At 47.2% G+C, this 25,184-nt stretch overlaps 1 protein-coding gene across 5 annotated transcripts in view; it reads right to left on the reverse strand.

Annotated features, from left to right (window-relative positions):
- Positions 1 to 25,184, reverse strand: part of LOC149352608 (complement receptor type 2-like) — a 353,632-nt gene that overhangs the window by 170,945 nt on the left and 157,503 nt on the right. For 3 of the 5 annotated variants that reach the window (XM_089581794.1, XM_089581793.1, XM_089581797.1), the window contains 2 exons: positions 5,249 to 5,422; positions 3,798 to 4,001 (listed from right to left, as the gene is read on the reverse strand). In XM_089581794.1, coding sequence (XP_089437920.1) covers positions 3,798 to 4,001; positions 5,249 to 5,422 — 378 coding nt within the window. Of the gene's footprint in view, positions 1 to 3,797; positions 4,002 to 5,248; positions 5,423 to 14,586; positions 14,761 to 25,184 lie in introns of all 5 variants that reach the window. The other 2 variants (XM_089581796.1, XM_089581795.1) reach the window with 1 other exon arrangement.

A 25,184-nucleotide genomic window follows, 5' to 3' on the forward strand; every position in this document is an offset into this window, starting at 1 on the left:
TCTTCCCTCAAAATCAGCGGAATCTACAGCGATGCCAACGGCAACGCCAATGAACCCAATGAACGCCGCGGCCTATTGCTACCAATACCGCGTTTCTGCCAAAACATTGCCAACGCAAACGCAAGCAGCGCTCATCTCTCTGTCACAACCGCCACGTAGCTCAAAGCGCGACTGAGGTGTCCACTGACCCATAGAGAGCCAGTTGTTGGCGTTTCCTATCCTTTCGTCACTTCTGCGCACAGATGGAAGTTCATGAAGACGACGACGTGCAATGCACAGTATATAGATATAGATGAGAGACGAGAATAATTAGAGTAGACTTTGCACAGCGCGAGAGCGTATAGTTGTTTAACACTGGGCAGTTTAACATAGTGCTCTCGTGCAATGACGAGCGAAGCTGATCTGGTTTGGTTTATGGGGGTTTAAGGTCCCAAAGCGACTCAGGCTATGAGGGACGCCGTAGTGAAGCGAAGCTGATCTATTCGCGCCGCCGGGGGTTCGAAATTGAATGACGAATATATTTATTTTATTTTTGCAGGCATCTCAGAGGCTTCAAACAAACCTCGGCTTTTTCAGGATTGCTAGTGAAATATTGCTTTCGTACTAATAATCGCGCGAAACACTGAAGCGCCAGCGGCGGCACTGGGTGCGGCGCTATAACTTTTGGCACTGAAGCTTGTGGGGCACTACTGACCCTTTTAGGCGTTCAAACTGTGCGCGCTGCGCGCGCGCGTTCTTTCCCCGCCACCAAGGTGCGTGCGGGTGGAGCGTAACTGTGCATGAGCGAATTGCTGCTCGGGGGCTGTGGCGTCATATCGATGCAGCGAGGACGCCTGGTAAGGGCGGTGGAGGCGACGTAGAGGAGGATTCTGGCAGGAACGCTGCTGAGGCGCTGCCTCGCTGTCGGCGGCCAGCGCGAGCCGTCTCGATGTGCACAGAGGGCGGCGCCTTACCGGGTTGTAGAGAAAAGGTGGAAATGATAACTCCGGATTCGGCCTGAGTGGCTGCTGCGTGGCCTGGATGGTTACTTGCAGCGCTTCGAGCCCTGATTTGTGGCACAACACCCCATTCACGCCGCAGTGGTTTTGTTTCGCCATGTTCAGATGCTACCGCCCGGTTACCTCTAATCGTAGCATTGCGTTCTCGACAGCCTAGACTACATGCTCTGCTGTTTGGAAGCTTTCGTTGGTACCGAATAAACCGTGTCTTTTATACTGACTGTGGGTGTGTCACTAGTGGGGCGAGACCATGTCTCGTGGACTTGTTCTGTGCTGCCATAATGTGGCAGCCCTCGTTGGGGCCAGTGAGCTACACTAAGGAGTCCGCGAGCCGCTAGCCCCAAGACGAACCAGCAACTCAAGGAATAAAGACTGGTTTTTGAAGCGGGGAGTAACAAAACAATCCCCGCAACCTGGCGGTAAGAAAAGAACAGGTAAAACTAAAAGGCAAGCGTCTGGACGGCGAGGTAAACTAGCTTGCTGCGAACGAAGGTCAACGGCAGAACCAATTTTCACGAGCACTCCCGAAGTAACCGTCGTAACTCCGCACAAAAATACGCTCGGGAAAACTCTCGGTGGCGCAACGCTGTCGAATGCCAACTACAACAAACAAAAGGGTTTGCGCCCACTCTCCGCTCTATATGATAACTGGCATTAAGAGCAAAGCCAACACCCCCGGACCAGCACCTTATATACTTTGCCCTTGAGCACACCTCTGGATGCTACAGTGCGCACTGCCACATCTACACTGATGGTTCTGTCATGCCTGTCTCATCAACAGTCGGCGTTACGGATACCATCAGCGCGCACCACTATCTTGGCGACGCTGAGTCACCGCACTTCGACTTCTGCTACCGAGCTGGCTGCTCGGCGAGTAGCTTTTACTTTGCAACAACCCCCAGCAGCGTGGGTTGTCTTCGCTGACTGTCGCGCTCTACTAGTAACGTCAAAGTCTTCGCGCACTCAGGAGAGGCTATGGCGTTCGCCCTTTACGGCGCTTGCTATGGCACTCCCCTTTTAGATGCCTTTAGGAACGTGACCTCGGCTTCTCTGTTGCAGTATCCTGGACCCAGCATCGTCAAACCTGTTCTTCGCATGCAGCACGCACGTTATCGTGCGGCATAACGCCACCAAGCGAGACCTTCACTGGCCCTAGGAAGCCTCTTTCAAAGGCATCAAACGGCACCGGAAACACCTCGTGGGTGGCCGTCAACACTCGGGGCGATAGAGCGCCTCCAATATCTTCCCGCATGTACAGAGTAAAAAAAATTGCACCCTTAAAGGTGTAAAGCTAATAACGGCACCCTTTCCACTTATATTTATTTTTTTTAAAGGGTGCGCTGAGCACGCTTGCGCCTTTAATGCACTCATGCACCCTTCAAAGGCAAACGGGTGCAAGGATGTTGTAGCTCCTGCGTAGGGGTGTTGTAAGGGTGTTCTTTGACTTGTTGAACAACATTGCAGTAATTCAATCAAGCGTGCTCTTAAAATGATATTAGCTGCTCGAACTTTCTTTTAAATGACAACTGCAGCCTTGATGCGAGCACTGTGACTGCGATTTGTACCCGCATAATGTGATAATTAAGTGAATTAATTTAGTATCACTGAGCTGAAACAGGGGCCTGCTGAAATGGCATATATAAACTTTGAGAAAGTATGCGCGCCATGGGCAAGTAAGTATTGCGCGCAGCAGTGGTGTCTTCTGTGTTCAACTCTGTCCCCCCATTAGCTTTGTATCCCTCATTCCAAGGACGCCGACACCTGTCTAGGCTCCTTTGGTAAAAATACATCGCATATTATAGCATCGTGTTACTGTGCGAGCGGGTTGGCTGAGGTTTGGCCTCCTTTAGCAAGTCCTTTTTTTCGTTTTTGAATGTATTTTGAAACATCACACCATTTAGACGTCACAAATGTGACTCCGCTGCAGACAGATTCAGAAACACCGTGAAATACGCATCTGGGTATTATAGTCGGGGGGGCCGTAACTGTAGTACGAAGTTAGACAGGTCGTCGGCAGCTTTCGTAAGGAATATTTAGCTTCCCTCCAAGAGTGGACCCCCCAAAAAAATTGATCAGCGTCTTTTAAATCAAACAAAACCTTTGTAACTGTAAAGCGGTAGGAAAAAGGGCGCAACTGTAACGTTCCCACCCATACTATGGGTGAGACAAGCATACTTTCTACCCTGTTGGGAGGATGCGAGTTATATACACGGAAATTTACCCATATGGGTGCACTTTTTGTGCAGTGTACTCATAACTTGTCGTCGAGAGCTGCGTCAGCCCGCGACTTCATATCGAGTTCGGTTCAGTTCGATGTAGCGGCCACTTCCGCAACAACTATATGTCAAGACGGGGTCGTTACTTGATTTTGCGGCCGCTCGACAGATTTCAGGACCATAATGTACGCTGCTCCTATTTGGCCCTTCCCCATGTCTGGTGGCGAACAGAGGTCGGAAGCTAAATTAGCCAGAAAGTACTGCGACGTAAACGAGTTGTGCCTATACAACGCTTGTCACTCCAATGTAGTCCCTCATCCCCAACCTCTCCTGGCATACCTGGCTGGGTTTTCTCGTTAAGAGGATCAGCTCAGCCTGGTGTGGCAGGAGATCCGCGTTTTGAGCACCTGATTTGCGCTCTGAAGTAAAGCGTTTTCCTGCTACTACTGCTAGTCTGGAAAGGCACCTCTGAGGTAAAACTTTCTCTGGAGCTGCGTACAATACTAGGTAAACAAGCTTTCAGATTGTGTTCTACGGAGTATGACATATAGTTGCTCCTTTATCGTCTGAGCTATATACTTACCCTTGCAAGCCGGAGGATCGAAGAGCCAGGCCCCGTTTTCTTGGCAGATGTTAATGTCGGAGCCGACCAAGTCAGTGTTCGCAGGGCAGATGTAATTAACCCTGGTGCCACTCCGTTGGCGCCCAGAGATAGATTTGTTGCCCACCACCATTCTGGCACCTCGCTTGGTTGACTGAGAAATCATCTCTTCCGGGCACCATATTTCTGCGCACAGAAAGTTGACCAGGTCAGTTAAATAGACTATATTTCATGCGGATTGAAGCTGCCGGCTATCGGAAGATGCCGGACGCCTTCGAAATTATTTGACGATATTTTATTTCGCCTTTAGAAACATGTGTTCTGAGTTGAAGCATTTAAACCTATTTAGTACTTCCTTTGGATTTCAACCTTCCGTGCTATTCTTCTAGGATAAAACATCTCAGCAGCATTTGATTTCTCGTTAGTTGGCTCATTGTTCTCAAGGTTATACTCGGCGCTGTAGCCGCACGGAGTCTGGCCTTCCCGCAGGCACACATCGGTGGAGGCGCTCATGTCGCATTATCATATCTGTCCGACCCGGCTGCGCTGCTCCGTGTCGGTGGGGCAGGCGCGATAGTAAGCGCGCGCCGACGAAGGAGGAACGCTTTCCATGCGGGGTCCCTGGGTTCAGGCGTTGTTTACGGAGGGGATCACCGCGCGGACGTCCTCAAAGGCTACCGGAACGTCGGTACTAGGAAGCTGATGAAGGGCGGTGGCGAGATGGTCGGCATCCTCGTTGCCACCGTGACCGGGCGCCAACTTGGCATTGATAGTGAATACCGCAAATTTGGCGCTAATGCTCACGCTTGTGACTTGAACTTGCAGCATGGGCCGTGGCGCCGTGGGAAGCAAACGACTCGCCGAGCCGGGTTTCCGTTGCAACGAAGCGCAGGCGCAGAAAGCATTGGGAGTGAGAACAAGTGATAAAAACCTAGTTCTCCTCTGGCGGATGTGGGTCAGTGCGTTCCACAGCATTACGATTTCAGTTTGGCGCGCCGGGATGGCCAGAATTCATGGAGCTACAGCGTTGAGCGTATTAGGGTTTTTGATGTTGTAAAAGTTCTTATATTTATTATTATGGCTGCCTAGAAATACCTAAACACAAGCAGGCGCCTAAATGTAAGAGTTAAAATTCAACTACAAACATTTAGTTAACCAGCATGCCAGCTGACATGATGCACCTGTTTTCTGATGTCCTCCATTGTTGGTATCTCTACCCAGCAAAAGCTGACTTTATTCTTAAAAAAAAACCTGTTTTAAATATTTCCAGCGCTATTAAATAAAGTAGCCCGCATAATCTAAACCGCATGAAACATAACCCATCTGGTACCCTGACAAGAATAATTTTTTAACTACCTTTTGAAAAGAGCCGCTACATGAAGAACTTGAGGCATTGCTTGTCGTGTTCTGCACGTATGGGAATGCCCACCCACCTTCACAGCGCGGATATGCGCCAGTCCACTGGCCGTCGGCGCCGCACGTGCGTGAGCTGTTGCCGACCAACTTGAAACCGTGGTTGCACGAGAACTCGGCCTTGGAGTCAAACACGGTTCCCGAAAGTCTCACAGAGCCGTTGTCGATGCTTTCCAGGGGACCGCACTCCACGACTGCGGTAAAGAACGTAGCTCGGCTGAGAACGAATGAGTAGGAACGAGGCAGCTTCACAGTTCGCCCCACAAAAATGCAACAGGAGCGAGGCAGGTGGGTAGTTCACTACAAAATAAATAGAGAGAAAAACTGCCTCCTGCTCACACAGTGGCGCGCGGTTTAGCCGGATTTCGCGCAGTACACCATTTCAAGGCACAATAAAGGGAAATAGGAGGGAAATGTTCAATTTAGGATCCTGACACCATCACGTTATTAAAAGAACTAGTGGCGGTGCAGAGTCGAAGTGCCCGTTTATCGTTGGAAACTACCATCGCACCGCCAGTGCAATAGAAATGATATCTAATCTCAAACTTCCGTTACTCTCCACTCGCCGCAAGTTTTCACGCATTTGCCTTTTCCTTAAAATTTACTTCCACAATACTTGCCTGAAAGCCATCCGTGTAAAGGCACGGTCTTTCATCTCGCCTCGCATAGACCAGAATCAAAAAGTAGCTGTTCCGTACTGCAGCACAGTGACCTGCTCTAATTCATTCCTCCCTAAAACATGCCGTGACTGGAATAATCTTTCACCCACAGCCACTTGTATACTAGCGACCTTGCGTGTTTTAAAAGCAAATTACTCGCACTGTTAGTATCAGACCAATTGTGATATGTTATTTACCTATATATAAACTATAATCACGGTTTTCTTTTTGTAATCCTTTTATTTACTTCTGTACTTTTGTTGTCAATGTTTTGGTCCTCTGTCTTAAGCATTTTTCAATATTGTTCGTATTATAGCACTCTTTTGATCGATGTATTGTTTCTTTATCTTTTTTCACTGCCCCACCCCCTATGTAATGCGAAAGCCCTGATGGTAAAATAAATTTAATTTATTTATTGTTTGCTTAACCCATTAGCGCCCAGCGTACTTTTAAAAGTACAGTTAATTTTTTTATAATTTCACCTCCAAAGACTGGAATTTTCTTTTCAAGTAGGGCATGCTTTTGTCAACAGGGGATTGTCCAACCACCCTTAACTAATTTGGCGCACTTCCTCTGTTCAGTATGTCAGCTTTCCGAGGTGAAACTTCAGGATGTTTGTTTCCCACGAACTGCACCGGTAGTTGCTTGCTTATAATTTTCTCACGGCCGCATTTATGTACATATTACGCTAGTTTCAAGTATAGAGCAGCACGAAAGACGAAAGTAAACAACGGATGCTTTGAATGTCCCACACCTTTGGTGTTTTTTGCTCTGTGATGATTTATATACTGCTGTACTTTCTATAGTACACTGGGTCTTCCTGTGTGCAGAACGGCGCCTATTTATTCCAGTTCATAGATCTTATTGTTCCTTCCAATTTTTCGGAAAAAATCACTTTGTCTACTCAGCAAGGCCTCGGAGGCTGCTGTACTTGCCTCTAGCGGTCTTGAGTATGATGATGGTATGATTTTAATTGGTTGTTATAAAGTTTGGGTATAAGAACTGAAGGTTCTGCAGAGCAGACAGTTACTGTTCTGCCATTCACACAGTCTGCGGAAAGTACTTGAGTTCAGAAATGAAACTTTTGCAAGCGCGTGTTGTCCTGTCGTCACCTGAGGTGATTTCAACGCTTAGTGACCATTTCATCTTTTTGTTTGTAATTTTTTTACTTTTCAAGACATTCTTGTAACGCTCCACTGGGAGGAATTTAGGGCTAGAGGAACCGTTCGCCAAAACGGGTTTAGGAAGTGTCCACTCGGGCCAAAGAAAGCGATGAAATAGAAGCAGCCATGAAACATCGATTCTTGCTTCAGTAGTATAGGTTACATGCTTTTATTGAAGTCTACGATCAACAGTATAGTAACTATGGGTTGCAACTAAAACACCAGTGAGCCTACGTGTTTCGTAGAGTGGTGGTTGCCTATAGCACAAGAAAAACAGATTTTTTTAAAGCCAAAACTCCTTTCCTTTGACAACAGTGGTATGGCAGGTGTTGACCTTTCGCATCAAGCCATCTACTACCAGTATATCAGCATCAGGGACAAAAAGTGATAGTGGTTGTTGACACCAAAGCTCAACTTTGCAATTGTGAAAGCCTGAACAATCTACGAAATTGCTAGAGATGAGCCTGCTGACTATTTTTGCTTTGGTAAGAACGTTACTCATTATTATCTACACCTTGACATGCAGTAACCAGCGGTTCGCAGGCACTCTGGCTCAATCGTATCTAATGCTTCTTTGAAAAGGAGAAAGCTTTCCGTGCAAAGTAGGATAACTGCGGTGCCAGTATAGCCAGAAAATATTCATGAGGGCCTGCAAGAAGTGTTATATCATCCTGCGTAAAAATCGCGGACATAGTAACAAAATTCATGCCACCAGTAGGAAATCAGTGAAGTAACCACATGTGCTATGGGGAAGACCCAATGTACTATAAAAAGTACACCTGTGTAACCTATGGAACGAATGAAGCAATCGTGACGAAATTTCAGCAATCTCTTTTTCTTTATATGAGAGTATTATGTGCTAAAAATGAAGAAAATCCCTCCGATAGATTTTTCTTGGTCCCTAATGGGTTAAAGGCCCGAAGGCATTACATAAGGGGGGGACATATTGGTTTACAACGGCGAAAGTGATGGGAACATGCATAACAATAGAAAACAAACAAACATACAGACAAACATAACAGGGGTTGTAGTCATGCTTCCCCAGCAGGTGATACATCGCTCATTAAAGATATATATGAAACGAAATGAAACTAGGGAGAGAATATTCTTCGGAAGTCCCACAAACGTTTCTTTGTGCCTGCTTGAAAAGGTGGCTGCGTTGCTGAGAAAATGGCAAATGAAGTTCCCGATTTTCTAATTTCACGCGGTGATGGCGTAACCTTATCCGGTTTCAACAATTTTGTCACGGAAAGCACTCCGCAGGTTGCAAGCTGAGGCCCTACGTTTTTAGATAGGGGTAGTTGCAAAACAGAGCCGGCGCGCTAATGAGCGGAGCGCACCAACGCGATAGACGCCTGTGTGGTGGCGCTGCCGTTTCTCCAGGACTAAAGCCCCTAAATTGAGGGGCTTTATCCAGGACTATTCGGGACAGGTGCGTCGTCTGCTACTCTAAGCTTGAGGAGCGTCAGCAGACGCATGCGTGCCAAAACGTATTTAAGGACTACAAACGTAGTTTTCTCCATGATCTCTTTCGCATTAATGAACCAAGACGGTATAGTAGCATTTATAGCCATAATTTTAGTCGGGCACGTTAAAGCCGCTGTTGTGACTTCCTAGCAGGGCAGACTTTCAGGAAGCCGATATAGTGTGGGAAGGCTGTGTTCTATCATGGGAGCTGAAAAGCTTGTCGTTCGGGCTTCTTAAGCCGTATCTGCATGTATGCCGAGGCAAGTTAGTTTCTTTAGCCTCCTAGAAGCCGGTTTTGGCGGCTTTTAAACGTCCGATCTCGTATTGAACGAGGTGATTTTATGAACTAAATGGGAGTTTGCACCCAGGCCGAGGCTGCGAAATTCGGTAGGTGTTTCAGTTACTGCTGAGAATGCCAATCAGTCAGTCTTATATTCCGTAACACAACTGTTAAAAGAAGCCGAGGGAAAGTATTCTAATATGGTGCCTTTCTGCTGCAGTCACTGCTAAAAGGTGAGCTCTAAGGGCACGCACTTCGCGAAATTTAGCGCTGTTACTGTGACTTCAGCCACAGTTTTAGAGTTGTTGCGCTTCGCATTGCCAGTAAGACAACGAAGGTCAGCATTAACACCTACTTTGCACAGCCGCATATTACTCACGCGAAGAACTCTATCAAACCAAACTGCGAGAAGACAAGCGGCACGCCGTGTTTCTTCGATTTTACCGTGTGGAAGTAAGAAAAGACGGGCTTCCATTCGGCAGAGATCTACACCCAAAAGCTCAACACCGAGCATGATTCCTCTTGTACCACAGGCGCAGAGCGCAGGCGAAACGCGAAGACGAAATCCCGCCAGTGAACATCAATAGCGACGCGCGGTTACAAGCAGCCGCACCCGGCGCAGACGATGCTAGGCGCGGGCCAGCGTAACCAGCTATGCAGCAAGATCACCACGTGGCCGAGAGCAAAGGGCGTCGCGGCGGCGAAGAGAAATCTAGCGCGGTAACGTCAGCACCCTAGAGGTGGCGCTCGCCTCTCTTTGAGGTTAAAGCGGTGACAGAATGGGGCCGCATTCCCGGAGCAAGTTTTCCAAGTGCTCTTATCTAAAAACGTCGCTGAGGCCGCACAGAAGCACACGGATGTAAACTGCAAAGATGGCAGATGGGCGGCTTTGCTGTTTTCTTTTCTTTTTTATCGTGAAGCGCAGTTTGCCGACACACAGCCACCCGCCGCGGTGGCTGAGGGGCTTTGGTGTTGAGCTGCTGATTCCAAGATCGCGGGTTCGACACCGTCCGCGGTGGCAGTATTTCGACGAAGGCAAGACTTAAAACATTTCACAAACGATCAGTGCTATTCATGAGGCAGCGCATGCATTGTAGTCGGATATCACTCAAGGACGAAACGGCCTTTCCCCCCCTTCCAGCCAATGGTGTCGGCGGATTCTCGTCAGCCTGTGAGCCTGACAATGCAGGGAATGGCAGATGAAAAGGGATAGTCCCCTCCGCGCCCTATCACGTCAGCAGGCTCATGAGACTCGGGCGACGCCATTGGCTGAAAGGGGGTCCTTTGATGCGGAAAAACCACTACGTTCTTTAGCTGTACTCCGGAAGAGTTGTATTCCGGCAGGAGCGACTGTCGGGCTCTGAGCGTGCGATCGGTTGGCGTAATCCACTCCACCAATCACATGTGACACGCCGCACCCTTCTCCTCTCTCTCCGTCCCTCGACTCTGACTGGGGACCGCGGTGCTCCCTTAGCCACCCGCCCTCTATTCCTCTTCTCTCTCCCTTTCTCGTCTTCCCTGAAAGTGCCGAGTCACGAATAATCGTGTCTTGCAAAGTTTTGCTTGGTCTCGACGCGTGCGAGCATACTGCCGCGAACCTTTCTAATGTTTGTTCGCACTAGAAGCCGCCGGCACGTGGCTTTAACGCTTTGTTTGTCACGGGAGAAGTGACAAGACTTGTCTTGAATTATTGTCCTGAGTAGAATATAGCGCGTATGGCCACAGTGAATAGCTGCTCCACTGAGGCAGATGGGGGCCACCCAGCGTTGTGCATAAATAGCTTGACATCTTTGGGAACCGGGAATCAATCGTGAAATCGCTGACTTTGCTCTTTACCGGCAGTGAAACGAACCAACCGACGTGTCAAGTAGTCGTCCCTTATCGATTTTGAAGAATTCGTTGTCCGCATCCCTTGGCGTTGTTAGAACGATTTCTTGTTAACAGTGCCCTCTCTAGAATCAGTTGTACCGGGTGCTGCTGCCTAGCGCGTAACAGATCAGTAACAGCGGAATCCATAAATGCCTTCTCCGTTGAACTCAGTCTCAGTAAATCTATACCTCGGGAAAATACAGCGAAAGAAATATGACGTTCTTTCTCTCTGTCATTCTTTGGTCTTGACGCTGAAGTTCGCGGCACCCACTATCCCCTCACCCTCCTTATTTCTGCCCATTTCTCGGATCGTTGCAAAGGTAGGACAGTGTGAACAAAACACGCACGCTCAAATGCTGGTCGCTTTCACTGTGCCAAGGCAGAAAAGGATGGCGAACCCAACGCCTTGCTTCCCGGGTCTGGCTGCATCGTTTGAAGCCTCTGAAGCAGCTCATTACTGCTTCGGCGGTACTAATTCACCACCTTGGCAGCATCCGCTCAGGAAATCTCTCGGGCCTGAAGCCCCTCAATAAACTTGTGCCCAGTGGCAACGAGCGCAGCCGATTACCGCTGCGCCCTTTTTGCCGGTGTAACCTTGGGAGGCTTCTGTGAGCGCTAATGACAGGTTTTGAACTGAGAATGTACCATCTGCTCCTTCGGCACCTTAAGCGGAGCCTTGAATCTTGCGGCTTCGGAGATTCTCGGGACGCGTGCACTCCTGTTTACTTCTCGTATATTCGCGGAGAGCGGCAGGACGGCGGAGGGCGCCGGCAATATCGGACACACGGTCATTACTTATGTCCATATTTTCCAAACCAGACCCAGGTACCGCACGTCGTTCCTGCTTGCGAAGCACCCTACACAGAATGCGATAGACCAAAGCTTTGCTGATACAAACAGCCGTCGCACATTCTTTAAAAGTAATTTCGAAGTAAATGATTAGTTTTTCTGCGAAATTACTGTTCAATAGTACTTCATTGCAGTACTAAATTGGTAGACCAAAAAATTAATTCATCAAGTCACAAATCACCGAGAAAAGTAACTAATTTACTATAATTTCATTGCGGTAACTTAATCTTGCCATGGAGAGACAAAGAGAAGACGTCTTTCACCGCAAAGGACATGTTATTCGATTTTGAGGTCATGACATTTGGACTTTCCACTGCACCAGCGACATTTCAAAGGGTTATGAGCACGGTGTTGGCAGGTCTGAAGCGGTGGACGCGTATTGTTCACTTGAACGACGTCGTACCCATACTCGGCTGCTGACTCGAAAGACGCCGGTTCTATCCAAAACCGCAATAAAGGTGTCGTCACAAGCGAATTTCGCAAGTAAGCCGCGTGCGTTCACATTGAATTTTGGGCGCGGATCCGAGAGCCTTTGCTACATCGCCTCACTTGAAAATGGTGGCCACCATTCCTTCTTGGTGTAAACGTCACGTTCCTGAGTTGAGTGACGGGAAAGTTTTAAATTTATTTTCCTCAGCCATAAATGCGTCTTGCTGCCGGCGAACGTCAACACTGCATGCCAGAAAGAGCCAAGGAATCAATTTTTACTTTTAACCACAGTTCAGCGGAGTTCTTCTCAAGGTGTCTGTAATAAAGCTGTCGATTAATACCTGTCCATCCTCAGTAAAAAAAAGTAACTGCTGGCGTACCTCAGGGAAGTTTACTTGGACCATTTCTTTTTAACATACATATATATATATGTTATCGTTAATCAATGCCTGCATGCGAAGTGAGTTATGCATGCAGATGACGTCTCACTATTCTTCTCATCAAGCGCATGTGAAGATGTGATAAACGAGGCAAATAGGACACTAAGTACACTCCATCAATGGTCCCTTAATAATCAGTTGAAAATTAATGTAACTAAAACTATGATATTCAAACCAAAATATAAAAACATTATTCTACCATGGGATCTTAAGCAAGGTTTGGAAACGATAGAGGTTGTAGACAATATTAAGATATTAGGGGTACATTTAAACAGCCAGCTAAGCTGGGTCAATCATGATAACACTGTCATCAGTAAGCTTTCTTGTGTCATAGGTATCATTAACCGGCATCGTCACTTACTTCCATGCAAAGTTAAACTCATGTATAATTCGCTCTTTATGTCCCAAGTGAACTATGCGCACTTAGTTTGGGGGCACAACTACAGGTACCTATAAAAATAAGATTTACGTTTTACAGAAGAAGGCTCTATGTTCTGTACTAAACGGCGGTTATGATGTAAACACATGCGATTTGTTCCACCAGTTCAATGCCGTAAAAGTGTCTGAAATGTATAATGTTTGGCTGTCTTAAAGATATAAGAAGGACATAAAACAAAATGGTGAATTACTTGCGTGACACAGCACACCTTTCACTAAATGTACGAGTTTAGCAGACAGAGCGAACTGTGGCATATTCCAACATTGGAAGCCTCTCACATAAAGCAAAAGGCAGCCTTGTGCAGTGAGTGACACTTCAGCTAAGTTCTATGCGGCGGAGTATGATTTTCTGAGTAATAATGTTTGTGCTAGGTGATAAGTCACGGCTGCGATAAGGCACGTGGTGTGCAAATGTGGGCGTTGCCTGAGGCTATAAAAGAATGTTTTTTTTTTCGAGCAATAAACAGTTGGAAGTCGGCGCCAGTCCGTTGTCTCCTCGTCTTTTTGTCCTTGTAAAATTATTTGCGCCTAGGTGGTTTATTCCAAGTTTCAAAATATTTCAACATGCCGCACAATATATGGTACATATAGCCTAGGAAACACGTTGCCTCGTCTTTTAAATAAGTTTCAAGCTGCAAAAGTTGATATATCACGAGCATGCCTCAAAGATATACAGGATGTATGTGCTACTTTTTAGATTTCACCATGCTTTCCCTGCTTCTTTGTCTCTTTCATTCCATAAAGTGTGGACCTGATTTGAATAACCAAATTCCTGTTTTTCTATGAAGTGCATTTTTTCTGTTCCTCTTTTGTTATCATTTTTTGTTTGCTCTTCATTCCTTATCTTTTTTTCTAATGATGTGCGAACCGTTTTGACAACCATTGTTTGCTTTTTTGCGATGTTACTTGTTTAGGAAATTTGCATGTTACCTTCTGCCCTGCAGTGTAGGGGCCGATGGTCATGTCAAGCCACAATTTCTTGCTTTTTTCCCTCGACCCTCACCATGTGCACGAAGGAAAAAAATAAATTGAAATTGAAAGTTCCCTCTACCATCCACCTTACCAAGACGGTGGTCAGTGCAGAAAACCGGCCAGCTATAAGGGCTTAGTATTTGTTTTCGCTGTGGACCTGCCATCAGCCTCGCTGGTACCATCGGAACGCATTACCTTGCACATGAAACCTAGTCACATGGTTGCGTCAATGACAGTTTAAAAGACGGCAACCTCACAAAGCTGCACTTGGCGAGTCACATCTATCCCCTTTCCACCTCTATTGTGTTAAAGAAAGGTCTCCCGCCTTGCTGTGTACCCTGAGAAGGTGAGGTATGCGATTAAACAGCTTCTTTTGTGTTATATTCATTGAGGAATCGCCAACTGAGAGGCACGTTGTAGGTCAGCCACTTCTGATGATTCGAGCGGACACTTGATTTCTACTAGTGGCAGAGGTAACCTTTTCTTTTTAATGCCAGTCACAGCTGAAACAATTGACGTCAGGTAGAGAAATGCGAACGTCGCCTGCATCTTAACAGGCCCCGTCCAAAACCTCTGATAAAACGTGGTTTCTATGGCAATTCTCTATGGCAGTTTCTATGCAATTCTATGGGAAGACAGCACAACACGAGCAACGTTTTTAACGGCTTTAATCTACTGCTGTCGTAGTGTGCCTGGCCAGTATAAAGCAGCCTTTTGGCAGCCGTCCTTCCGGTGTTGCCCGCCGCTAAAGCGAATTATCCTAAGATGACCTTTGCCCTCGTGGGTACTCACTGCGGCACTCGGGCTTCCCTCCACTCCACTGGGCGTCGCTCTGGCAGTACAGATCGGATTCTCCTTCCAGCCGGTAGCCCCTGTTGCACTGGTAGCGCACGCGATTTGGGAACACGAACACATGGTCCAACAGGCGGCCATAGCGGATGTCTCCCGGATGGCCGCACGACACCGCTGCAGGAATGCAGTGAAGCATAATTGAACATAGTCTGCCTGCATTTTGGGCTAAAGCTACTTGTCAATATTAGCAGTGAGAGAACTGTATGCCCACTATCTCTGTGATGTGCTGGGCTGTGTGTGCTATAATACTTCTTTAGCATGCTTTAGTTACAAGACGTAACGCCCATGTTCAGGCCAAGATGGCGAGGGGCTCGTCATTACGCAAGACGACGTCAGTGTTTTTTTCACTTTTTCATGCGAAGGTGCTCCTCTGACAGATTCGAGCTCAGAACTGTCTACATCCGAAATACACAGCGGTGCCAGTCGCCAAAGGAATTAAAGGAAGAAACAGCGCGACGAAACACGGACACACGAAGAAGCGACACACACACGAGCGCTGTGTGTCCGAGCGCTGTGTATCGTTTCTTCGTGTGTCCGTGTTTCGTCGCGCTGTTTCTTCCCTTAAATGCATTATCAACTAGCCCGGAACCTTGCTCTTCTAAACCCCGCCAAAGGAAGGTGCTGCACGTACATCAAATGTTCCCAGGTCACAAAGTCTGCTTCTGCGCCGTGTCGTAGGGCGTTCACGACACCCTCGAAGCTCAAAATCTCTAAAGGAAGCAGTAGAAGCATTATTCTCACCTCTGATAGCCTTGGAGCTTCAAAGGCGTTTTAAGCGCCAGAATATACTTCTAAGAACCAGACCCTGCGGCCTGGAAACTTCTGGCGCACTCTGTACCTGGGTGTGTAAAAAATGTACAGCACATGGCCAAGGGATTTACTTCTCAGCCCTGCAGCGCCATGGTCTTTGCGTCCTCGGCGACTTTAATCTCTCGAAAGCGGTGATACTCACTGCCTCCACCCGCCCAAGCACAGGAAGGCCATGTTGGCTGCAGTGCCCCGCTACACGCTTTAGAAGCAAACTCCTTGGGCTGTATATTTTTTACAAACGCTGTAGTCGGATTTGACAGCAGCAGTCAGAGGACATCAGGAACGGGTTTGCCCAGATTGGTAGAAACAATTCCAATCGTTAATGAATTAAGTGATTATATTTTCCCATAGCAGTAGGCAATGGTGAATTAACAACACTTGTGACAACAGTGCCCACCGGATGACGCCTGCCTTTACAATACTTTTCTTCTCTGCAAGAGCCTTTTTGGACAGTTGTGGAAACACATAGTTTCAGTGAAGCCAGGCAGAGCTCTGTCATAGATAAACACTTATATACTCGTGCCCACAAAGAAAATTTAGAAACTGAGGACTATTGTAAGGTTACTTTCAGGGTCGTTATATCGGATGCAAATGCCAGCAGACCTGCTGGAGGTACAGCCCAGGGAAGGAGTAAACCCATGTCCTCTCTCTCCCTCTCTCCCCGCTTAAAGGGTCAGTCTACTGAATTTTATCGGCCATATTTTCTTCTCGGCAACCGATAGCTCTTTACCCAAATTACCGTTTAGCCAGGTCTGGCTGGGGCCAAGAAGTGCGGTAGAACATTTTAAAATAGAATTTATTGATGTGGGAACACACCTGTATGAGATGGTAGACTCATCTGGCAACCATGAAATGCAAACGTCACGTCATAGGAATTTATAAAGTGAAATTTTCGAGTGCTGAGATGATTAAAAGAAATCGGCACTGAAAGCACATTGGTTATATATGTCGCAATTATGAAAAGCCGCATTTTGTCATTAATAAAATAGAGGAACGTGAGCACCATGACCCTGCGAGGGTGCGGTAATCAATCCAATCCAAGACGAAGCGGCAACGCGGTGCGTATCTTGTTTGGCAGGCAGTATGTAAAGCTTGCAGTATCTGAGCGAAGTTGAAAAGAGAATATTGTCAAGGATGAACGAACAAAACTTTGACCCATATGAGTCAACTCCACGGTGGAAGATATTCTTCCACCGAGGTCAACTCCGGATAAACCAACAGCGGAAGTAATGACTAGAGTATCGACGATCCCGACGGCTTCCACCACGCGGCGACAAACATGGTGGCGCTCTACGAAGCCGGACCTCTCGCTTCGGACTGAATTCTCGTCGTTGCTGCCTTTTTCAGTGCGTTCACTATCCGTAAATTGGGCACCGGTCTTTCGCTTCACCTCACTTCGCCTATAAGAAAACGTATAAGGGAAAAATTTGCGTATTTTTTTTAAATTAGAGAGACGAGTCTGCCGCTTCTAGGCTTAACAGGAGAGTCATTTTGTTTACAGTAATTGTTTCCTTCCTGACAACCAGATGGCGCCACTATAGGCTCAGTTTATTTTTGCGTCTCTGCTAGCATACGCTGAACTGAAAGTGGGAAGGCGCCTGCGTTTAGCGTACGTATAACTATAAATATTCATGTGATTTACCCAAAAAGCGAGCGTTACGCCTTTAACAGTTTGCTAGAACAAAACGTACGTTTCTGCGAAATTAGGGCATACTAACGATACGTAGTATATACACTTATGCTTCTACAAAAAAAAAGTCTACCACCTGCTGCAACAAAATGAATGTTTGGGGTCGCCAGCATGCATTTTTACGCGACTTTTAACGCCAAATTAAAATATAAATTCTTGCCTAAACCGGAAGCAGTTTCCTCGTTATTGACGTTATTGACGTTATTGACCAGAATGTGCCATTATTTATACACAGATCTCCGTGAGTAGACTAACCCTTTAAGGTCCACTGCGACACAACGTACTTCAAAGTTCTCTGGTGTTTGTTGTGCAATTAACTTCCAGCTGACGCCGCTAACGCAGAACGTGACGTCAAACATTCATGAATTCGCAATTCCGGCAGTGCCCATTGGTAACTTTCAGCTGATGCGATATTGCATCCTGCGTTAATGCAAAGTTTTAGTCCTTCCACTGCCCACTAGGAGTAATGGGCGTAGAGCGAAGGTTTATACTTCTGTTGAAGAGTGTGCTGTTGGGCGGATTAAAATGCTAACGCTTTTAGGTATTATCCCTGAGGTCTGTGAAAAGACATCGATGTGTGACCCGTCGTTGAAGATTTGTAATGTAAAAACGTTAATGACTCAAAGTGCTCACTCTAAAGCTGAACCGAAAACAATGAATGATTTGTATCTGCTTCCAAGCGGTGTTGACACTTAATTGCGGCCTCATGAGCAGTAAATATGATCAGTGCAGAGGTTTACCTCAAACCCGAGGTATGTCTGGAAGCTTCTCTCTCGCCGGCATAATACTCGTATCTAGGGATTGAACTGTTGTGTCGCAAGAAAACGCAACGCGCTGACGCTAATGATGTCACACTGAGATGGAAGCACTTCATTATTGCTGTGCCTTAAAGAAAAAAGATGGAACCATCTCACCAGTACTTACAGCGGTCATGCGTGCAGCTACGGTCCCAGTTCATGTAAACATTGGATTATAGGCGTTCAGTTCCAACGTTTTTAACTTGTTTATATGTGGTCCATCGTATCCAATGAGAAAATCTCAAATATAATAGGCTGCGCTAAGTTCTCGCTGCCTTTACAAAATTTTATCTCCGCTCCCTGATCAAAAACTCAAAGGTGTATAGACACCAAATTTTTGGTTTCGTGTTTTTTTTTTCTTTAGAACAACGCGTAAGACGTTAGGATACATGGATAACAACGTGTAATTCGTCTACAACGGGTAAATAATTTTTATTGACTTCGTTCTCTCATTAACATTTGGTTTCGGTTTCAGCAGCCGAGTGATGGCTGTGACGTCAAAGTTCAGTATTGATCACGTGACTATATTGCAAAATACAATGCCACTAAAACCCGGTGTCCTAGCGCCATGCGTCAGTGTGGGCCAAGTGTGGCGGTGGGCGCTTAGACGGGCCATGTGTCACACAAGAGAATGGACCCTGCTTTTGTAACACTGTAGATTTCCTGAGAAAAACAGCAGGCAGTCGTGCCGCGTCAGTATGTACTGTCGGAGACAGAAGTGTCCGGGACGCGCTGTCGCTGGTTCAGATGCATCGCTGCTTCACCAGCGCCACCTAGAGGTCTGAGAATGGCGCGTGTGTTTATCACGTCAAGGATTGCTCGTCTGGAAGCAAGCTGTATTTCTTTCTGGATTTTACTAGCAGCTCGGGATGCCGGAGCGTTGATTCGTCTATCTATCTGAAGGATCGGAACACCTTTCTGGGGACATCCTCCCTTCTAGCCGGAATGGACACGGCGATAAAAATTGCAGCGCCGCTAGCGGCATGTTTTAGAGCGGAAAACTACTCCTTCCATGCTCAGCCTGAAGGTCATCTTGCTCTTAGATCTGACCTCTAATAGGAGGCGCGCCGCATCTTCTTCGTCGACGCCATAGCTGCGCGCTTGGCAGCCACGTCCGCTGCTGCGCTGGCTGCTGCTCGGCTGCTCTTCCTCGCCATTTGTTGCATGTGATGTGTCACGTGATTCGCTCTTGCGCTTGGCAGTCACGTCCGCCGCAGCGCTGGCTGCTGCTCGGCTGCTTCTCCTCGCCATTTGTGGCATGTGATGTGTCACGTGATTCGCTCTTGGGCCTGGCAGCCACGTCCGCCGCTGCGCTGGCTGCTGCTCGGCTGCTCCTCCTCGCCATTTGCGGCATGTGATGTGTCACGTGATTCGCTCTTGCGCTTGGCAGTCACGTCCGCCGCAGCGCTGGCTGCTGCTCGGCCGCTCCTACTCGCCAGTTGGAGCATGTCATCTGTCACGCGATTCGGCTTGGCAGCCACGTCCGCCGCTGCGCCGACCGCTGCTTTGGACGCTCGCTCTTGCACTTGTGGCATGTGGTGCTTCACATGATTTGCTCTCACTGAAGTCTTGAAACAATAAAGATCAAACAAGCTAAACCCTGTCTAACCATGGTTAACAGAGCTTTCGCTCTGTACATCCTGGCTCAGCTGAGTTGAGTCACAGCCACTTTTTATATTGCGTGCGCTCGCGCAACCTGGCGACTTCTGTCCACGATGTACGCGTAGTACACTTTGGTTCCCGAGCAATACTTTGTATAAAGCGATTTGCACGTAATAACAAATCGCGAAGAAAAGATATTGAGAAAAAAACTTCCTGATTTAGATCTGCTTCTCTGAATAGCGGTGACCAGTGAAGTGAAAATTAGTCTCCAAGTGTGTTATCTTGCTCACCATTACCTATAAATTAATGTGGTGCTGTCTAAAACACTTACGGGTTAAGAGCAACACGATGGCGTTTCGTGGCATACTGAAGACTCTCCTGTTACGACTGCTCACATACCACGAACCACTAGTGCATGTCGTTTGACAGCAGCTAAAGACGGCTTCTAGCGTAGCGCAAGCTGCAACGAGAATATCCTTCTCAGCCATTCATGCAATATGACAAATGGTAGGCGCATCGACGGGGCACCGTCAGAGCGGAAACCATGAAAACACAAAAAAAATCATAATTATGGCATTTTAACGTTCACACTGCCATTCGCTTGTGTCCAGCACTCAAGATACAGGAAAAGAGATATCTGGTCGGGGAAACCGTAATTTTGTGCTCATCGCTGTCTTTATTAACACGACAGAAATACATGGAGTCCAATCGTCACTGTGCATTTTTGCTGTGTCCATTGACCGGACAGCGAGTTTCCATATTAGCAAGGTGTAAATACCTGAAAGAAAGTTTGGTACGCGGAAAAATTCTCCACATTTCGAGACGTACCTGTAAATGCGGTTCGTATTAAAGGAGAACGACTGTATCACAGGAGGCGGATGACGTCGCTTTTGATATTTCACACAATCACAAGTTTGGATCACCGAAGAAAGAAAACGAAAATTTTCTGGAAGCTGAATATTTTTGCTGTGATTGCAAGGAAACTGTTCTGTCGGCAGCAGTGCAAAAATATTTTTAGCTCCTATCGTTTGGGACATCGCGGTGGCTCAGTGGTCATGGTGCTCGGCTGCTGACTCGAAAGACGCAGGTTCGATCCCCGCCGCGACGGCCGCATTTCAATGGAGATGAAGTGCTGAGACCCGTGTACTGTGCGATGCCAGGAATGTTAAAGAACCCCATGTGGTCGAAATTATCCGGAGTCCCCCACTACGGCGCCCCTCAGAGCCTCGGTCACTTTATAACGTTAAACCCCAGAAACCAAACCAAACCATCTTACAGTTTGGCAGAAAACATGACGGTCGATTTGGGTCGTTAGGCCAAATGCGATTCAGGTGCGCTAGCACTTCGTTCTTCACTTCAGTTTCCGTGTTCGGATAGAGATAATAGGTTACTACTCATATACGCGGAATTCGCCGTTCCTTACATGCATAGCTCCCTAGGAGTCATCATACCACTCCTGGTGCAGTGATTCAGCCATTAAATGATGCGCCACTGCCCTACTATGGCAGGCGCCGCCATCGGTGGGGCTTGTGAGGCCCAGGTTCCTCTTCCCGAGCAACCACTGACGACCAATCATTGAAGTGCCACGTGCCGTAGTGGGCAATTTGCCCACAACCAGTTGGGGAGTGGGAAGTGGGAAGCCTGCCAGGTTTCCCACTTCAACCTCGGTCTACGATAAGACGGTTTCGAAGGACGTTTAGCCTCGTTGGCGCCGACGATCCCCAGTATGGCGACCTTTCGGCGTGAGCAACATAGCGCCCTCTCACTGCAGCGCCTTACTGAAGAGGCAGAAGGGCGAGACGAGTAGACTCAACGCCATTTACTATCAAAGATGGTATTTTGTTCAAGAACTACTCCGTTGATGGTGCTGCCCTGCTTTTAGTATTCTCCATTGGGTATTCTACCTTCTATTTGCTATATGCCGGAACTCCCCGCGCTTTCCTCCATACCATTTTCCCGTTTCTCCCCAAGGACAACGCGTCCGTTTCCCAGATACTGTGCCGTGCCGAAGATGCCCGTAGTATAGCCCGCTTACGTACACTGGCCTCTCAATGCCGCTCGAAAGAATACTACGACCTTCATCATCGTGCAGTAACTTACACTCCTGGAGATTTTGTCTGCCTTTGGACGCCAACTCGCAAGAGAGGATTGTATGATAAGTTTCTGTACAAGTACGAAGGCCCCGTTGTCGTGTTGGACCGACTGCATTTATGTCGTCGCCAAGGTGACGAGGGATAAACGCCGTTCCCGCAAGACACAAGTCGTTCATGTGGCTCGCTTGAAGCGCTGCGATCGTCGACCTGCCTAACTTTCTCGAGGACGAGAATCGTCTGTCCCTGGGGAAATTGTTAGCCACGTATATCGGCTTACTGAGAAGTTCGAGGAAGAAGAGGGGGCGCGCGTGATCTGATCTGGGCTCTGAGCCGTTTGTGGCCAGCTTTGATCCGGCGAGCTCTCACCTGTATTAGAACCATTTCATCCGCTACAATATATATGCACACACCTGGACAGGTCGCTCGCAACCCAGTGGGCCGGTGAGCAGCCTGCCAGAAGACAAACAAACAACGGCTAAATTCGGGGAATCGCCAATGTACTAACGAGCTAAAACGAAGTGGCAAACGTCGTTCGAAATTTACACGCGCCAAAAAATTGACAGTGGCTTAGCTCGGCTATGCCAGGATATACGTGGCGAAAGCGAGAGCCCGCATAAGTCTCGTGGTCGCATACTGTCATTCATCACGGGCCGTCTTCAGTGAAGCAGGACTCAGGTCTCTCCTCCGGCTGCTGTCGCTGCTGCTAGTGTTCGAGACATCGGACGTTAAACGTTCCAGTCTCGCGGCGGCATACTCACGGCGTTTAGCCAGTCGTTCGGCGCGCTGTTTCTCTGTTTTCTGAGCGTTTCGTTTCCTCTTCATCTTGTTCCGATGTCGATTCCAGGCCAGACTTGTCGCCGTCCATACTGCCGCCTCAACTGTGGTTGCGGCGCAAGCGAGCTCTCCTTTTCAGTCCTCCGTCATGTTATGAGGTATGCGACACAGCTGGCGAAGAGAGCGGAGGCGAGCGCAACGACGAGGCAAGCGGTGTGACGTCATACCAAACGGCGGCGGCGAGGCGCGTGATGTGACGTCATGCCAGATGGCGCAGCGAGCTCGCGGCGTCCGCCAGCTGCGGCGGTTGCTAGGCAGCGGCTCAAGGTCGGTCTCTGTGCCTCCTCGGAGCACCGCCACAGCGAAATCGCAAGTTCGTGGCCAATGTAGCTTTCGCTACAAAAGGGCACTTTTCTAGATGATAATAGGACAAGAAGGTTTGAAAGTTTGAGGCTGATAATTTTTCTCGGCATTTATCTGTCCTCCTTGCTACTGTCAGACTGAGCAAATTCGTACTTCTGGGCATGTACGTTTTTTTGTGAAGTTTTTAAATCTTCTGAAATTCAAGAATTTCGAAAAACGCCAACTTTGACCCGGAATAAAAAAAAACCATCGCCGCCAATTTCCGAAAAAATTATCTGAAAGACCTTTAGCACCTGGTAATTCTAGGCCAACACTAAATTGTCGCATTATGCTGTTTAAAAGCATAAAATTGAATGCCTAATGCCGACCATATTTCGTTCAGTTACCAGTGCTGGATACTGTCCGTTGAAAAAAATTATCGGTGACGAAGTAGACCGAACTGAGTCAATGTGGTTGGTTGAATTTTAGTCAGCACAATGATAATATCTCAGAAAATACCATTGGAAGCACGTTTTTGATTGTTAGCACCGTTTTCCATAGGTTCAGCACGAATAAGACTTATTTTACGTACTCTCTCCTGGTCTCCCTAATGGCAGCACAAACGAGTATTCTTTCTTTCCGAACATGAATATCATAATTTCATTTAAATGTTTATCTAGGTTTTATACTGCATAATTGCTTCATTTGTTTATTTATTGCTGTGTATGAATTTCATATCACCGCTGACTATTCATAAAAAATATCATATATGCATTTTAAGGCGTCGACTTTTCAGTACCTCGGTGTGAAAAGGCAATATCAATTGGTCAGTGAATTTAGGCTGAGGTACAAGCCGGAACGGGCTCTGGTAATGAGAGGTAGTATTACTTCATTGGTGTTTCTTCACACAGGACATTGGCAGCGCAATTCAGCTCGACAACGCTCTTGTCTGTTATGTATGGGTAAAGTGGTGATCGTAGATGGCAAAATCTGTCGACAAAATTTATTCTAAACATAGGTGATCAATTCAAGACAAAGAAGCCTTACAGAAAACGTCAACATCTCCAAATAAAAAGCTTTTTCAGGCGCAAGGTCCCGTTTCCGTAAAAGGTAGTGCCAAATAAAGAGGATCCATTCGTGCTGTTATTCACACAGCGAATGGCCCCGCACAAGAACGTAAACTAGTGCAGAACTGCTCCCACTCCTGAACAGCATAATGTAGGCCGCATAAGCATTGCCTACAAAAGATTTAACATCCCTATGTTATCGGGTATACTTTCTTTTCTCTCTTCCACTTTTACACCCTGTCCTGAGGGTCAGTAAGCTGACTGTGCGGAAGGCCCTCAACGCTGACATCGTTCAGCTTTCCTCTGAGTGCGCCTAAGAAGCCACTCGCCGTTTCTATGCCCTCATATTCAATCGAGAGCAAATTCTCCAGTGTGTCTTAACCTGCCCGCCATCGCCGTTGCACGCACTTTTGCTGTGCCCAGTGGTCGGAAACACCGGCTTCGTCACTCGATAACCCTCGTATTGGGGCTCGTTTAGCTTATATTAACGCGAGAGCGTTAAAGGTCCCGTTATCAAGAAAATCCGGCGTCGGCGTTCTCGGCGTCCAGAGCAAAAAAAAAAAAAAATAGGGTGGCGTAGGGTGGAACAGCAGGCCACCCGCCGGGGAAGCAACCTAGATGGGTCACTTAGCTCATGTGACCTTGTGGCGCCATCCCAAGCTGCCCATCGGATTGTGAGCAAAGCTGACCACCGTGGCAGGTGGCTGTCAAAACAATGATTGATCGCAAGAGGTTGCTCAAGCCCCACCGGTGGCAGCGCCTGCCATCGCAGGGCAGCGGCGCATCGCTTAACCGCTTGCACCAATGCGGAAGGATATGGTGTGAGGACTCAGGATTCTTTGAATGCAAAATTGAGAATGAGCAGTTCCGCTTATATGGTCATCAATTCATTAACGCCATCGCGCCATATCCTAAAGGCGAAGCTTACGCGTAAGTGTCCCCTCCAATTGTTTGCTCCTACAGTGAGTGCGAGTATTGTTAGCGGCTAAAGTTGCCTTGGCACATACATGGCCCCGTTACGTTGAAGACATTCCTTCATTTCTGCAGAGCCAAGCACGCATGCGCCGGTTCTCGGAAATATTGTCGTATATTGAAAAAAGATAACATTTTTTTTGCCAATGGTATGATATTACTGCATTTGAAAGCTATCGATTGAATATTGGGCCAAGTGGAAATGCAGAAACAATGCAGAAACAGCTCTGCCTTCTTTTATGCACAGATCCTGCTGAAATAATAATAATAATAATAATAATAATAATAATAATAATAATAATAATAATAATAATAATAATAATAATAATAATAATAATAATAATAATAATAATAATAATAATAAATTTTTTATTTCCTATTTTCAGTACAG

Source organism: Amblyomma mixtum, chromosome 3, assembly GCF_055824585.1.
Source record: "Amblyomma mixtum isolate Tamu chromosome 3, ASM5582458v1, whole genome shotgun sequence".
Classification (NCBI taxonomy): domain Eukaryota; kingdom Metazoa; phylum Arthropoda; class Arachnida; order Ixodida; family Ixodidae; genus Amblyomma; species Amblyomma mixtum.